The sequence below is a fragment of the Zingiber officinale genome, chromosome 4A, assembly GCF_018446385.1.
Source record: "Zingiber officinale cultivar Zhangliang chromosome 4A, Zo_v1.1, whole genome shotgun sequence".
In the NCBI taxonomy this organism is placed as follows: Eukaryota; Viridiplantae; Streptophyta; class Magnoliopsida; order Zingiberales; family Zingiberaceae; genus Zingiber; species Zingiber officinale.
The window spans coordinates 13,682,766-13,700,293 of NC_055992.1; the positions used below are offsets into that span (position 1 = coordinate 13,682,766).

Genomic DNA, 17,528 nt, shown 5'->3' on the forward strand with positions numbered 1-17,528 from the left:
GCTGGGAAGGCCTGATTTCAGCATCTTTGAACCTCTTCGAGTCTAGGTAACCATTCCAAACCCCTTAAATATATTTGTATACATACAAAGGGTGTTTTCATGTTGAAAACAAGGATGGATTGGTTAACGAAGACTAAGTAGAAGTTTAGGTTGAGGTTGTTTCAAATTTTGAATATTTGAACCTCAAAACTTCTATATTTGGGTTTCCTAAAGGTTTAGGGATTCCAAGTCATTGTTGGTGCAATGACAGAAGTTACCACCATGTCTTTAGGGGGAGGGACTCTTTAAAGACATAAAATTACTTTTCATGAACCTTGGAAGGTGGTTAACCTTCTGTTGTGGACTTGCTCAAGGTTGAGCATTTAAACTTGAAATGGGGAGAAATGGGGAGTGGATATCCTCATTATTTCAAGTGGACACTCAAGTGGTAGATAATGCTCAAGGTTGGGTAGTTGTCTACATTGAGGGAGAAGTTAAGGATAAATGAAGGGTATGGGACCTTCATTATCGTGTTGATCACAACGAGTGATGTTGTGAACAACGATGAGCAACTCTTCAGGGGGAGAGTCTTCAACAAATGGATTTGTTGAAGTGTGCCCAGAATTGGAGCATAGGTTGATGTGTGTCCAACGATGGGTTGATGTGTGCCAATAGGGGGAGAATGTATGGTTAAGCTTAGTCCTTCATTACCTATGGGAAGGTCATAAGGGGAGAATGAAAGGACTCATGAAAGGGAGTAAGTTAGGCTTTCATTACCTAGAGGGAGTTTGCCCTCTTAGGAGGAGAATGAAGAGCTTAATTTATACTTTCATTACCTAGTGGCATGAAGAAGGAGGCTATGGGATTAGCCTAACTTACATATGGGATTGTAAGTGTTATTGTGGTATTGTCAAACATCAAAAAGGGGGAGATTGTTGGTGCAATATCCCTCAGGTCAAGGTTGACCTGGGTAACCAAGCTGAGTCTTGGTTTGGGTTTAGATGTTTGACAATAAGATATTGATTGAAGAAGAGTCAAGTAGGTCAAGGTTGACTGGGAAGTCCTAACTGGGATGTTAGGCAAAATGAAAGTCCTGGTGAGTGAAGCCAGGCAGAAGGAAAGTCCTGGTGAGTGAAGCCAGGCAGAAGAAAAGTCCTGGTGAGTGAAGCCAGGCAGAAGGAAGTCCTAGTGAGTGAAGCTAGGCAGATGGAAATCCTGGTGAGTGAAGCCAGGTGAAAGTCCTAGTGAGTGAAGCTAGGCAGATGGAAAGTCCTAGTGAGTGAAGCTAGGCAGATGGAAAACCCTAGTGAGTGAAGCTAGGTGAAAGTCCTGGTGAGTGAAGCCAGGCAAGGAAGGAAATCCAGATGGATCAAGGATGATCGGACATCTGGTGTTGGGAAGTCCAAGTAGGTCAAAGGATTGACTGGATACTTGGCAAGGAAGGAAATCCAGATGGATCAAGGATGATCGGACATCTGGTGTTGGGAAGTCCAAGTAGGTCAAAGGATTGATCGGATACTTGGCAGGAGGAAGTCCAGATGGGTCAAGGTTGACCGGACATCTGGTGGAAGTCCAAGTAGGTCAATGGAGTGACCGGATACTTGGCACGACGAGTAAAAGTCCAAGTGGGTCAGGATTGACCGGACACTTGGTGGGGAGTCTGGCAGGTCAGGGAGTGACCAGATGCGAGGCATGATGTACCAACAGTCAAGGTTGACCGGTTGTTGGTTAGAGGTTTGGGACTTGGTTTTGGGCAAAATTGAGTCGGATCGATCCGTGGATCGATTCAGCGCTGGATCGATCGTGGATCGATCCATTCTTCCGAACAGAAAGCTTCTAGATCGATCCGTGGATCGATTCAGGTCCCGATCGATCGGCCGATCGATCGGACGATCCCGCGTGATAAGCGCCGGATCGATCCGTGGATCGATCCAGCGCGCTTCGAGCACGAGGCGCTCAATCGATCCGTGATCGATTCAGCCTCCCGATCGATTCGGAACATTCGAATCGATCGGGATCCGACCGCTGGCGTAAAGCCGCAAGCGAGCGTGGTCTTCGGCATCTCTTTACGAGCTCTTCTCGATTCATTCCAGCTCCTCCACACTCTCTACAAGCACGTGATCGCCAGTTCTTGAAGGTTCTTGGAGGCTTTTCCAAGTCAAGAGGCGGATCTATTGCAAGAGGAAGAAGTTAGGGTTAGGGTTTCTTCCGCACATCTTGTAAGCTTTCTCTTGTATTTCCTTTCTTCTTCTTGTATTGAGAGTGTTGTAGGGCTTCTCCGCCTTTGGTAGTTACCATAAAGGAGTGTTATTCATAGTGGAGGGTGCTGCGGTGTGGATCCTTGGATTAGTCACCTCTTGTGAGGTGGATACCAAGTAAACCTAGTGTTAGCGTTTTGTGTTTGTTTTCGTATTTCCACTGCACATCCAAGAAGAAACAAGCAACAACGAGCAACGAGAACGCGACGAGCTATTCACCCCTCTAGCTACTTTTGGTCCTAACAACTGGATCGATCGAGATCGATTCAGCTCCTGGATCGATCCCCGATCGATCCAGACTTGGTTTTTGCCCAAAACCAAGTTCCAAGACTCCCAAACCAACATCCGGTCAACCTTGACCTGTTGGTACATCATGCCAGCATCGGTCACCCTTGACCTGCCAGACTTCCACCAGTGTCCGGTCAACCTTTGACCGACTTGGACTTTTCTCGTCGTGCCAAGTATCCGGTCACTTCTTGACCTACTTGGACTTCCACTGATGTCCGTCAATCCCGATCCATCTGGATTTTCCTCGGCTTCACTCACGTGGCTTCCACCCAGCTTCATTCACTAGGGTTTTCCATCCGCCTGGCTTCACTCACCGGGACTTTCTCACTGCCTAGCTTCACTCACTAGGACTTTCACCGCTTCACTCACCGATTTTCCTTCTGCCTGGCTTCACTCACCAGACTTTCAACTGCCTAGCTTCACTCACTAGGACTTTCACCTGGCTTCACTCACCAGGATTTTCCTTCTGCCTGGCTTCACTCACCAGGACTTTCATTTTGCCTAGCTTCACTCACTAGGACTTTCATACTGCCTAGCTTCACTCACTAGGACTTTCACCTGGCTTCACTCACCAGGATTTTCCTTCTGCCTGGCTTCACTCACCAGGACTTTCATTCTGCCTAGCTTCACTCACTAGGACTTTCCTTCTGCCTGGCTTCACTCACCAGGACTTTCATTCTGCCTAACATCCCAGTTAGGACTTCCCAGTCAAATATCCGGTCAACCTTGACCTACTTGACTCTTCTTCAATTAACATCTTATTGTCAAACATCTAAACTCAAACCAAGACTCAGCTTGGTCAAACAGGTCAACCTTGACCTGAGGGATGTTGCACCAACACCAACTTAACTTGGTTGATCACATCAAAATAACCACAGGATTCAACACAACCTTTCAATACAAGTAGAAAGAAAAACAAGCTTATACAGTAACAAATCTTATAAGATTTACAATGAGGAAACCCTAGCTTGCTTCTCCTTCTTATGTGAAACGCCTCTTGACCTTGGAAGTGCAGCTACACCTTTCTCTAAGAAGCTTCAAGAACAGGCGTAAACCTATGAGAATCATGAGAGACGACAACGTGGAGATCTATCGAGTCGCTGCGAGGAAGACGACTTTAAACTCGACGCTTCCTTCGCAACGGCCACATCCCAATCTCGATTGGTCGATCAATTCAGAGCGCCTCTGTGCTATACTGGAAAAGGCCTGAATTGATCAGCTGATCGATTCAAGCCTCCTCAATCGATTGGTCAATCGATTGGGATGTGACCGTTGTGAAGGAAGCGTCAAGTTTAAAATCGTCTCCCAATTGGGTTGTTGTTTATCGCAGCATTCTCCCAATCAATCGGTTGATTGATTGGGCTTTGGTCCAATCGATCGGTTGATTGATTGACCACCATTGACTTGCTTAACTCAAGCTCAAGGGTCCCTAAATCCAACATCTAGTCAACCCTGACCTATTGGAACTCCTCATACCTAGCATCCGGTCAACCTTGACCTACTGGGAAGTGTTCGGTCAATCCTTTAACCCACTTGGACTTTTCTCTTCGTGCCAAGTGTCTGGTCAACCTTGACCCACTTGGACTTACCGTCTCGTGCCAAGTGTCCGGTCCTCCATGACCCACTTGGACTTTCACCAGATGTCCGGTCACCCTTGACCCATCTGGATTTCCTCGTGACAAGTATTTGGTCAATCCTTTGACCTACTTGGGCTTCCGAACACCAGGTGTCTGATCAACCTTGACCCACCTAGATCTCCATGTGCCTGGCTTTACTCACAAAGTCTTTCCATCTGTCTAGCTTCACTCACTAGGACTTTTCATCTGTCTGACTTCACTCACCAAGACTTTCACCTAGCTTCACTCACTAGGATTTTTCCACTGCCCGACTTCACTCAATGGGACTTTCACCTGCCTAGTTTCACTCACTAGGTCTTTCACATGGCATCACTCACCAGGATTTTCCAACTGTCTATCTTCACTCACTAGGTTTTTTACCTAGCTTCACTCACTAGGATTTCTCAACTGTCTAGCTTCACTCACTAGGTCTTTCACCTGGCTTTACTCACCAGGATTTCCCAACTGCCTAGCTTCACTCACCAGGACTTCCCCTTTCCTAACATCCAGTTAGGACTTTCCCAGTCAAGTTTTCGGTCAACCCTTTGACCTACTTGACTCTTCTTCACATCAGACTGGTCAAACCTTAATCAGAGGGAAATTGCTCCAACAATCTACCCAATCAGATGATTGCTCCTACAATCTCCATATGTTGTCAAACATCGAAACTTAAACATCAAAACTCAAGCTTGAGCCAACTCAAACATAGTCAACCTAGTCAACCTAACCCAAGGGATATTGCAGTAACAACTACCACTGCAATGAAGAAGGACATGTGAAAGATAACTGTCCAAAATTGAAGAGTAAGGGCAAGGACAAGGAAAAAAAAAGAAGCCAGCTCAAACCGACAAGTATAGAAATCTAAAGGCGACATAGGACGAAATGTCATCTGAATCGGAGATAGAAGCCCTCGCCGGACTTACGCTAGTAGCAAGTCACCAAGAAGACGAAGATGAAGCAAGCTCACTCGAAATAAGCAATGAGAGCATCGATGAGGGTAAGCGACATCAAAAGAAAGCAACACTTCAGGGGGAGCTTCAGATTACGGGATCAATAAGGTAAGTCAGGTACAGTATCTTCCTCTTGACAAGTTATTTTAGTTCGTAAAAATATTAGCGAAAAATTACTGTAAGTTAGAAAAAGAAAATAAAGAGTTAAAATCAACCTTAGCTATATCTTGTCGATTAGAAGATCTCGATAAAATAAAAATAAAAAATAAAAAATAAAAAATAAAAAATTAGAAATAGAAATAGAATATTTGAAAGATCGTGCATGCTCACATATCAAAATGTTAAAAGATATAATGGTTTAAATTGACATTTTAAATACCATAAGGGTCAAATTAGGAACATATCACATAAATATATTCCTAAGAAATTTTTTATTAATCCTGTAGGAAGGAATCTATTTTGGGTTCCAAAATTATATTTAGATTAATTATGTTTTCGAGGACTTTCAAAGAGAAAATTAAATATTTACTTTCATTAAAAGGCTTTGTCTAAAAGTGGTTGTTATTCCAATAACCAAGAAGACCTAGTGTCTCGCCACAGCTTGGAAGTCAATTACTAAAATAAATATTTAATTACTAATTGTGAAGCATTTAATTGTTAACTAATACTTTCAATTGTTTGTCAAAATGTCTATTAGAAATTAATTAAAAGATAAATTTTTTTCCAAGAAAGATAACTTTATCACTTATCTGTAGGGAAATTTTCAAATTTTTCTAAATGTTAAATTTTTAATTATTCAGCAAAATTTATTTTTCTCTGAAAGTATATCATATTTGTTAAAGGAAATTGTCCTTACCTCATTATTACTCTATTTTTTTTATATTTTTAAATTTAGAAATTATCTCGAGAGTCATTTCTCTCTATCCAATTTTTTTAAGCAAATTTTTCAAAGTTTTTTTCGAAAAAAACTTTATAGATCAAATTTTTTTTTTGGAGTGTTCCCTTAGACTTTCCAAGTATTTAAAGTACTCCATTTTTAATGTGATAAATGGGGGAGTAGTGAATATTAAGTCTAGGGGGAGGGTAGTGCAAATTTTTTTTATAATTTTTGAACTTGTAAATATTTGTAACTGTTATTTGTTTGTAATTTTTTTTTCTAACTTAACTTGAGTTGTTCACATCAAAAGGGGGAGATTGTTAGTATCCTAAGGTAGTTTTGATGTGATCAACCAAGTCAGGTTAGGTCCTGTTGGTATTTAACCTCTGTGTCTAAGTATTCAGGAACTTAGGAGTACAGGAAGTCAAGCAAAAGACGCAGCTAGCGAGAAGGACGACACAGGAGAGAGCCGATAGGCTTGGTGCGGTCGAGGTATGAGGTGTTGTTGAAGAGTACGCGGGTAGACAAGAAGGAGGCGCGTGGCGTTTCTAATGGACGAAAAGCTGGAGCGGAAGGTTGCTCAAGAAGGCCAAAAAATAAATTTGGGTGAGCCTTATTCTGGATAGCCGAAATCACTCAAGCAAGTAGAATCAGAGCAGAAGACCCAGACAAATGCGAGCGGAACCGAAGCAGAAGACAAGAACCAAAAAGTCAACAAAATGTTGACTTTTTGGTCCGTGCGCCCGGACCTCATTCGAGCACCCTGACCACCAGGACAACTTGGGGGCACCTTGTTTCAGCATCGACGCGGATGTGGGTTCAACAAGGTCCGGGCTCCCGAAATTGGTCCAGGCGCTTGGACCAGAAAAACTATTCAAACGCGACATGACGCGTCCTGTTGCATCGGAGATAAAAGTTTATCCCCCTCCAGGCACCTAGACCCCTCTCAGGCGCCTTGACCAGGGTTATAAATACAACCCTGACTCCAAAAGGTCGAAACAACATTTGTAATTGAATCCTCATTAGTTTTGTTCTGTAATTGAGTGCTTCAATTGCTGTAAGATGCTTCTCCGCCTGAAGAAAATTGTTTAGTGAGTTTCAATTTTCTTAGATTAGCAATCCCCTAATTGCAAGCCAAGTAACTTCTTTTGTACTTCTTTTCTTTCTTTAATTAATTAATTTCTTATTATGCAAGTGTTTGTTTTATTAAAGCTGTAAAGTTTGAGAAGGGATTTAGTTTGTTTTTATTGTGCAGACTATTCACCCCCTTTAGCCGGTCGCCAAGGGGCCAACATATATGTGTTCGTCTAATTCTCCTGATTATATAAATATCCTCAAATATTATTTTGACCCAATATATATATGTTTTGTTGGGACCGAAAAGTAGCTAGAGGGGGGGGGGGAGGGGGGTGAATAGCTCGTCGCGTGCTCCTTGCTCGGCGTTGCTTGTTTCTTCAAAGATGCGCAGCGGAAAATACAGAAACAAACCACACAACGCTAACAAGGTTGGTTTACTTGGTATCCACCTCACAAGAGGTGACTAGTCCAAGGATCCACACCTACACACACACCTTCCACTAATAAAACTCTCCTTTATGGTAACTACCAAGGGCGGAGAAGCCCTACAAGACTCAATACAAGAAGAAAGGGAAAGGTAATGAAATACAAGCTTACAAGCTTACAATGAGAGCAAAAACCCTAACCCTAGTTTCTTCTTCTTGCTTTGATCCGCCTCTTGACTTGGACGAACCTCCAAGAGCCTTCAAGAACTGGCAATCTCGAGCTTGAGAAGAGCTGTGAGAAGCTGGTGAAGATCTGAAATGAATCGGTGAAGAGATACCGCAGCCATCGCACGCCTGCAGCTCAAATACGACACAACGGTCGGATCCCGATCGATTCGAAAACTCCCAATCGATCGGGGAGGCTTTGGATCGATCCACGGATCGATCCAGAGCGCCTCTGTACTCTGGAGAAAACGCCTGGATCGATCCAGCGCTTATCACGCGAACCAGCAGCGTCCCAATCGATCGGCTGATCGATTGGGACCTCTGGATCGATCCATGGATCGATCCAGAGGCTCTCTGTTCGCTGGGAAAGGCCTGGATCGATCCACTGATCGATCCAGCTCCTGGATCGATCCACTGATCGATCCAGCTCCTGGATCGATCCACTGATTGATCCAGCTCTTGGTTTTTACCCAAAACCAAGTCCCAAGCCTCTCAATCCAACATTCGGTCAACCTTGACCTATTGGTATATCATGTCTAGCATCTGGTCACTCCCTTGACCTGCCAGGACTCCCCACCAAGTGTCCGGTCAATCCCTTTGACCCACTTGGACTTTTCTCTTCGTGCCAAGTATCCGGTCACTCCCTAAGACCTACTTGGACTTTTCTTCCTCGTGCCAAGTATCCGGTCAATCCCTTTGACCTACTTGGACTCTCACCAGATGTCTGGTCAACCTTGACCCATCTGGATTTCTCTTGTCTGGCTTCACTCACCAGGACTTTCCCAATTGCCTAGCTTCACTCACTAAGTCTTTCACCTGGCTTCACTCACCAGGATTTTCCTCCTGCCTAGCTTCACTCACTAGGTCTTTCACCTGGCTTCACTCACCAGGATTTTCCTCCTGCCTAGCTTCACTCACTAGAACTTTCCAATTGCCTAGCTTCACTCACTAGGTCTTTCACCTGGCTTCACTCACCAGGACTTCCTCCTGCCTAACATCCCAGTTAGGACTTCCCAGTCAAGTACTGGTCAACCTTGACCTACTCGACTTTTCTTCAATCAACCTTGCATTGTCAAACATCGAAACCCAAACCAAGACTCAAGTTGGGTCAACCAGGTCAACCTTGACCTGAGGGATGTTGCACCAACATGTTTTCCTTAACTCGTAAATAGATCATTTAGAATCATGTATAAACCAGTTCTTATATTTATATCCTGTTTACTTTCGAAGGTCTGGTTAAAACGATTAATTTGTGTAGATCCTTCTATCCAAGTGTCATAAACTTCCGAATGACACCCAATAAAGACAACATATATTTTTTCCTCTATTAAATAGATCATTTAGAATCACGTATAAAAATATATTAGGATTAGAGAGAATTACAACTTAAATTGAAATAACTTACCATCGAATCAATTGTGAGAAATGATATTTGGCAAGTTTCCTACAAATTACATAACCAAAAAATTATAAGTAAAATTGTTTTGAAATATCCAAATAGCTACTACACGTTATAACAGCTAACTGTCCAAGTAGTTGCTACCCGCTGTAGTAGTAAAATGTCCAAGTAACTGCTATAACGTGTAACAGCTAACTGTTCAGGTAGCTTCTATAATATGTAATAGCTAATTGTCCATATAGCTGCTGCATGTTGTAATAACTAATTGTCCAAGTAGTTGCTACACGTTGTAACAGTTACTTATACATTTAGCAGCTAATTGTCCAAGTAGCTACTATAACGTGTAGCAGTTAAATGTACAAGTAGCTACTACAACATGTAGCAGCTAACTCTCCAAGTAGCTGCTAAATGTTGTAGCGGCTAGGGCTTTTACATTATAGCATAAATCATAATAATATATTAAAATTAGAGGGAATTATAACTTAAATTGAAATAACTTACCATCGAATCAATTGTGGGAAATGATGTTTGACAATGCCCCTATAAATTATATAACCAAAAATTTAATTTTATCAAAAAATATTATTAAGATTGTAAGATTATATATTGTAGGCTTTAAAAGCTCTTATTGCATCTTGTTTACTCTCGAAGGACTGGTGAATAGCACCCTTAAAACGATTAACTTGTGTAGACGTTTCTATCCAAGTGTCATAAACACCTGACTAACGTCCAATAAAGACAACATATATTTTTTTCTTATTAAATAGATCATTTAGAATCACATATAATGAATATATTAGGATTAGAGGGAATTACAACTTAAAATAAAATGACTTACCATTGGTTATGAAATGTGAGAAATGATATTTACCAAGTTTCCTATAAATTTTATAACTAAAAAATTTAAGATTTATCAAAAAAGATTCTTACTTCATTGTAAGAAAAGGTTTTTTTAGACTTTCCAAGTAGCTGCTACACATTATAGTAGCTAGGGCTCATACGTTGTAGCTGCTATAAGTTGAAGCAGCTAACTGTCCAAGTAGCTGCTACATGTTGTAGTAGCTATGACTTGTACATTATAGCATAAATCTCAATAAAAAAATATTGTACAGAGATGAAAAATAGACAGTGGAGTGAAAAGGTTGACGATCGAGAATGGAAAAAGGTGCTAAACAAATTAAAGTAGCGTCAACTTTATTTTCGGTGGTAGTTTGGGGAACTTCCAACGAGCTCGAGAACAAGCTTGCAGTTGTAAGTTATGCTTAGTTTGCAACATCTTTGCTTTGCTTGCCAGTAGATGTGGAAGACTACAGCGAAGAAAGGAGCAAAGGAAGGAGTGAGAGCAAGAGCGAGGAAAATTTAGATTTAGGAAAAAGTAGAGCCACAGGTTTTAAATAGAGGACGGAAGGGGAGAGAAAATAAAAAGAATTTAATAATATAAAAAAATTAAGTTGGCAATGCCACATAAGCATATCACCCACGGCCGCATAGGAGACATCGTGCAGGAAGCGTCGAGCAGCATAATTATATTTTCCTATTCACTCATATATGAACAATCCATGGACATATGCTATTAAGTTTTTTTTTTTAAAAAAAAAATCTCACTTCTTTGCATGAGAATTAAAAATCAAATTTAGACAAAATCTATATCTAAATTCTAAATTTTATATATATGTCGGTATGCTTCAGGAAAATATAAAGAAAAATGTCGACTGACTTCTTTAGATGTTGAAGTAAGCCGAAGTTCATTAAAGTAAGAGGAGTGATAAGTCTTCCTCTGTAATTTTTGTATTTAAATTTTTCATAATGAATATTTGTTCTTCTGAAAGAGTATAAGAGTTGACATCTACAATCCAAATCATTCTTTTCAGAATATTGAGTAAATGTTTTGTTGCAAGGAATTTTATAAGTATATTCTTCCCCATAAGTAATTATTATACCGGGAGTAGAGTTCTGATGGAACCAATTTAGTTTCTTCCAGTTCTAAAAAGTGTTTATAAGAAGAACTTTCCCCAAAAGAAGTTATATAAGTCTGAATATCTGTTGGAAGTGCTTTGACTGATACTAAATTGTTGTTTTTGCCCATAGTAGTTTGAAGTATTTCTAAAGACTGATAGTTCATGGGTCTCATAGGAACAAAAAGTAAGTCTATTTCTTTTCGAGTCATATCTATCATTGCAGCTATTAAGTAAGTTTTGTCTTCTTGGACTAGGATGTTTGTTTGTAAAAGTGAGCTGATGATAAAATTTGGCCCAAAGTGTAATTAATAAGTCATATGCTTCGTTAAGAGAATAAAAACCTTTATATGAAACCTTTGCTTCATCAGATAAGAGAGGATTGGCTTCATCCCAAGTGGCGTACAGTCCAACATAAGGGCCTGCAAGAATAGCATAGCAAGAGAACTTCTTTCCCGAGGCTTTTGTGTCATGGTTAGAAAATAATTGGAAAGAGCATTACTAATGGCTATTTTGTAGCTGACTATTCCTAAGGAAGTAGAAATATTCCAAACATTATCAATGAGGCATTATTGGATAATATCTAACCGTGCTCTTAAAGGAAACTGGAAAATGTGTTCTTGTTTTTGTATGAAGGGCTTTTCCTAATGATAATTGACTAAAATCTTTATTAAATTTAGCAAAAGTTTCTTTTAATTCACTGGAACCAACGTTTCCAAACAGATGTGTTTCTAATTTGAGAAATTTTGCTTCAACTAAAGTTAATCTATAATGGAGAGAAGTAAGAAGTGCTATAATAGTATTATTTTATTATATCTGAATTTGATCTCCTTTTCCAAGAAAGTCAATATGATAATATATATCTTCTTTTGTTGTAGAGAACTATTTTGTGTATTCTACAGCATTTTCATATTTTAATTTGTTTATATATATATATATATATATATATGAAGCAAGGAAAGAGAGATGCCAACATATCCAATTGGGGGGCGTGGCCGAGCGACTGCCATTCGTCCTTCAGCAAGACCCACCTACGTATTTCGTGGAATCCTTTTGAAGGTTTGTGCTACTAACAATAGTATATGTTCCACATGTAAATCATACTTTGGAAGCTTCCAGCCCTGTTATATTAGAGATATGTATGCTCGTTTAAGGAAAAGTGTTAGGGACAATTTTTAACTTGTATTTTCATAGGACACTTGGAAAAATGTGTGCATGCTTTGAGAGACGTGCACATACACTACAATGACATTATAAAATGGGTTCCCATGTATAGGCGAAGGTATGCGTAACTTTGTGATTCTACACGTTCTTTGCTATAGCATTTTTGTTATTCTCCACATTGTCGGAAACTGACTTGAGCGTCTGAGGGTCAATGTCGGGTATCTCTTTCCGACCGACCCAGCACTGGCGCTTTTATTTTATAGGATCACGTGGAGTCTTCGTCCAGTCAAACTTCCAGCCACATCCATAGTTTGACATATTCTCTGCTTTTATATATATATATATATTCAAAATATTAAATAATAATTAAAAAATTAAATCAATAATTAATTGTACTATTTAAAACTAAAATATTCTAATAACGTGAAAAAACTTGCTAATGATATTAGTCATAATAGTTGGTTCAACAACTCCGTCGCCCCGCACGCAACCGTTTACTCGAGCACTTCATTTTAATTTTTCTGTCTATTATAAAAAAATAAAAAATAATTAAAATTAATGAGACTGAAATAGGAATTATAAAACTCTTTAACATATTTTGAAAAGACAATACATTATAAAAGCAAAATAAAACATTCTCTTATTTTTTTAAAAAAAATAAATCAAATATACAAATAATTCTTCCATGCAAATTTATATAGCATATTATTTAGGACTATTATTGGTAATCTTAATTATTTATTTAAGATGATAAATATTGAATAAAATAATATTAAATTATATTTTATTTCTTATGCGATAACTTCAAGGTTAAGAATCAGTTAATTTCCTTTAACCGTTCATGGTTTGAAAACGAGTGTTTTGACCGTCCCACTTTGAAACAATCAAACAACGGGAAGAGAGAGAGAGAGAGAGAGAGAGAGAGAGAGAGAGAAAGAGAGAGAGAGAGAGAGAAGCATAGGAGGACGACGGCGTCGGACGAGAAGAAGCCTCCAGAAACGACGACGTGCTCCCCTTCCCTACGAGAATTGATCTCCGATTTGCTAATCGTGCCCATTGCCGACCAGCTTTCCGGCTCTGCCAAATCGCGAGAAGGATCGAAGGGCTTCGGCTTGATAAGTGAGCAACTTTTGCATTTGATTTCAATCGTCGTCTCTATTTGCCGACGCTCACGCCGATTCCGCTGCCATCTTATTGAATCGTTAATTGTGGTTTTGAACGGAGAGTTGGTTCGGAAGTCGGGAGGAGAGAACTTCCTTGTGGTGGTGGATTAGGGTTGGTACAGGGGTAGAAACTGGAGATTTCTTTCCTCGGCTGAAACTGGAGATTTCTTTCTTGGAGAGCCTTGATCTTCGTGATTCTTAAATTAAAAAAAGCTAGTCTTTTGTTACTTATTAATATTTTATTATCTTGTGCAAGTAGTTTTATTCGTCCTGCATACATGTTTTCTGCATTCTGGCTCTTCCTATAAATTGGCACAAACAATGATCCACTAGAGAGTTCTGGCTTCTATAATCCGTTGTTCTTGTGTGACTATGGAATTTTATAAGTGAATTATTTTCTTCTCGTTTTCCTATATTGGATAAATATTCTCCATTGCTGAGAAATGCATAAACTTCGGGTGAGCTCGAGATCAAGGTTTCTGCCCCGGCTCTTCTGCCTCTTTTCTGCTTAATATGAGTGGAAACAATTTGGGCAAATTCTGAGAGGACTTTTCCACAGTATTTTCCATTTTGCTGCTAATTTGCTGCTTAAATCCGATGAACTCACACAATTTGCATAATAACTGTTCTCTTTGAAATGCTTTTCCAATTCTATCTGTTTCTAAAGTAGTTAAAACATCAAGATACAGAAACCTTTTTGTTGGTAAAAGCTTTTAGCATAAATGTTGTTCCTTTTGATATGATTCACAGTCTGTTTCCTGAAACTAAATTTTCTTATTGCCATTCAGATAAAGTTTTTCAGATAAACTATTACTTTGTTTTTAAAAAAATATATATTGTAAACTTTATGCTGGCTCTTGTTGAACCATGAAATTTTCCCTTTTCTATTCTATTGCTTATTTTGAGATTTTGGACTATCATGTATCTTTGAATTATGTAGGGGGTCTCACACTAGGGATAAAGCTTTGACAAAGATGAGCAAATTAAAATTGGGAGTGGAAGTTGTAAGTGCGCATGAGCTTATACCTAAGGATAAGCAAGGATCTTCTAGTCCCTTTGTGGAGCTTCACTTTGATGGCCAGAAATTCCGTACTTCCATCAAAGAAAAAGACCTTAATCCTGTCTGGAATGAGCTCTTCTACTTCAACATTGCAGATCCTTCTTCCCTCCCTGAGCTCACACTAGAAGCTTATGTTTACAGCATGAACAAAGGCATGTATCCGAGGTCATTCCTTGGCAAAGTTCAGATTGCTGGAACCTCTTTCGTTCCCTTTTCAGATACTTTAGTGATGCACTATCCATTGGAGAAACGTGGAATGTTTTCACGTGTGAAGGGAGAATTAGGCCTGAAAGTATTTCTTACAGATGACCCTTCCATCAAACCTTCCAACCCACTTCCAGCTATTGACCGTCGCCCAAATAATCTCCTTCCCAGCCAATTTCATCAAGGGCTTGACCAAGTTTCAGAAGCAAATAAAAGTCTTCCCATGAAAGAGCCTAAACGTTCATTTCGCAGCATTCCAAATGAAATCCAGCAGCAACATTACTCTGCTCCACTTATCAAGCCGGTGACGCATGTGGCTGATCCCATGAAATATGAGTCTCAGCCTTCCAAAGTTGTCAGGATGTTTTCATCGTCCTTCTCTCAGCAACCAATGGACTATGCACTAAAAGAAACCAGTCCTCTTCTCGGAGGCGGTCAGATTGTCGCAGGTCGAGTCATTCCTGCTCAGAAGCCTGCTAGTACATATGATCTGGTGGAACAGATGCAATATCTTTTTGTGCGTGCCGTCAAGGCACGAGACTTACCTACGATGGATATTACAGGAAGCCTCGACCCTTACGTTGAAGTAAGGGTGGGTAACTACAAGGGGAAGACCAGACATTTTGAGAAGAATCAGAACCCAACGTGGAATGAAGTATTTGCATTTCCTAGAGAACGGGTACAGTCGTCGGTTATTGAAGTAATAGTGAAAGATAAAGATCTGATCAAGGATGACTTTGTTGGGATTGTTCACTTTGACTTGAATGATGTTCCAACGCGTGTCCCGCCCGATAGTCCGTTAGCTCCTGAGTGGTATCGGCTCGAGGACAAGAATGGGGACAAAACAAAGGGTGAACTGATGGTTGCAATTTGGATTGGTACACAAGCTGATGAATCGTTTGCTGATGCATGGCACTTAGATGCAGCTGCAGCTCTAGATGCCTCGGCGATTAGCTCTCACACAAGATCAAAAGTCTACCATGCGCCCAGGCTGTGGTATGTTCGAGTCAATGTTATCGAGGCACAAGATATTTTCACAGCAAGCGGGCATTCAACCCGCATCCCGGATGTTCACGTCAAGGTACAACTAGGAAATCAGATCCTGAAGACGAGACCAGTTCAGGCACGGACATTCAACCCTCTTTGGAACGAAGACCTCATGTTTGCGACAGCTGAACCGTTTGAGGATCAACTCCTAATTTTTGTACAAGATCGCGTGGGGGCAAACAAAGATGAGGTGATAGGCCACGTTGCTATCCCTTTGGGCTCGATTGAAAAGCGACTTGACGATCACATGATCAATGCTCGGTGGTTCAGTCTGGAGAAGCCTGGCGTGATCGATGTCGACCAACTGAAGAAAAACAAGTTTTCAGGTAAAATTCATCTGCGTGTCTGTTTGGAAGGCGGGTATCATGTACTGGACGAGTCAACCCACTACAGTAGCGACCTCAGACCAACAGCAAAACAGCTGTGGAAACCGTCAATTGGGTTGCTTGAGCTTGGCATCCTTAATGCAGAAGGCCTTCATCCTATGAAAACCCGAGAAGAAAAGGGGACATGCGATTCCTACTGCGTGGCCAAGTACGGGCGAAAATGGGTACGCACACGCACCATTATTGACAATCTTTCTCCAAAATTCAACGAGCAGTATACGTGGGAGGTTTATGACCCAGCTACAGTTTTGACGGTTGGTGTCTTTGACAATTGGCAACTGGAAAAGGGTGCTAATGGCAACAAGGACTCGAAGATAGGCAAGGTTCGTATACGTCTTTCAACTCTTGAAGCTGGCCGGGTGTATACACACTCGTATCCACTGTTAGTTTTACACTCCTCAGGTGTCAAGAAGATGGGCGAACTCCATCTCGCCGTGCGCTTCTCTTCTACATCGTTTATCAATATGATGTCCATATACTCGCGGCCCCTGCTTCCCAAGATGCATTACGTGCAGCCATTGAACATGATGCAGCAAGATATGCTCCGGCACCAAGCAGTTCAAATAATCGCGGCACGTCTTAGCAGAATGGAGCCACCCCTCGGAAAGGAAGTCGTCGAGTGCATGTCCGACGTCGACTCCCACATGTGGAGCATGCGTCGAAGCAAAGCAAATTTCTTCAGGCTCGTGTCAGTTTTCTCAGGCTTGTTTGCGGCGGGCAAATGGTTCGGAAGTGTGTGCGTGTGGAAGAAGCCTGTCATCACTGTACTGGTGCACATTCTGTTCACCACGCTGGTGTGCTTTCCGGAACTGATTCTTCCTACCGTATTTCTATACATGTTCATGACAGGCCTTTGGAATTACCGCTCGCGCCCACGGTATCCTCCTCACATGAACATAAAGCTTTCGCACGCAGAGGCAGTGCACCCTGATGAGCTCGACGAAGAGTTTGACACATTCCCCACCAGCCGGAGCTCTGAGATAGTGCGCATGAGGTATGATCGATTGAGGAGCGTGGCCGGAAGGATACAAACTGTGGTCGGAGATTTGGCCACTCAAGGGGAGAGGCTGCAAGCATTGCTTAGCTGGAGGGATCCACGGGCCACTGCCATCTTCTTAGTGTTCAGCGTGATGGCAGCGATTGTGCTTTACACCACCCCGTTGCAAGTGTCGGTTGCTCTAGTTGGCTTCTATACCATGAGGCACCCAAGGTTCCGAAACCGAATGCCTTCCGCGCCGCTAAATTTCTTCCGTCGTCTGCCGGCAAAGACAGACAGCTTGATTTAAATAGGATGATATAGCAAAATTTATTTCTGTGCAGCAAAATGTTTCTTCTTGTCCTTGTTTTTGTTCTTATTGTTCTTTGTAGGAGTTATAACTTGGAGGTTAGATTTTAATTGTTCTAAAATGACTAACATGGTGTAGCAATTTGTGAATATCATTAGGCGTTTTCTTC

At 41.0% G+C, this 17,528-nt stretch overlaps 1 protein-coding gene across 1 annotated transcript; it reads left to right on the forward strand.

The window, feature by feature from the left end:
• The first annotated feature begins 13,082 nt into the window (after positions 1-13,082).
• Positions 13,083-17,528, forward strand: LOC121969581 (FT-interacting protein 7-like). Its single transcript, XM_042519749.1, has 2 exons — positions 13,083-13,332; positions 14,317-17,528. The coding sequence occupies exon 2, from the start codon at positions 14,351-14,353 to the stop codon at positions 17,357-17,359; it is 3,009 nt and encodes a 1,002-aa protein (XP_042375683.1). The 5' UTR covers positions 13,083-13,332; positions 14,317-14,350; the 3' UTR covers positions 17,360-17,528.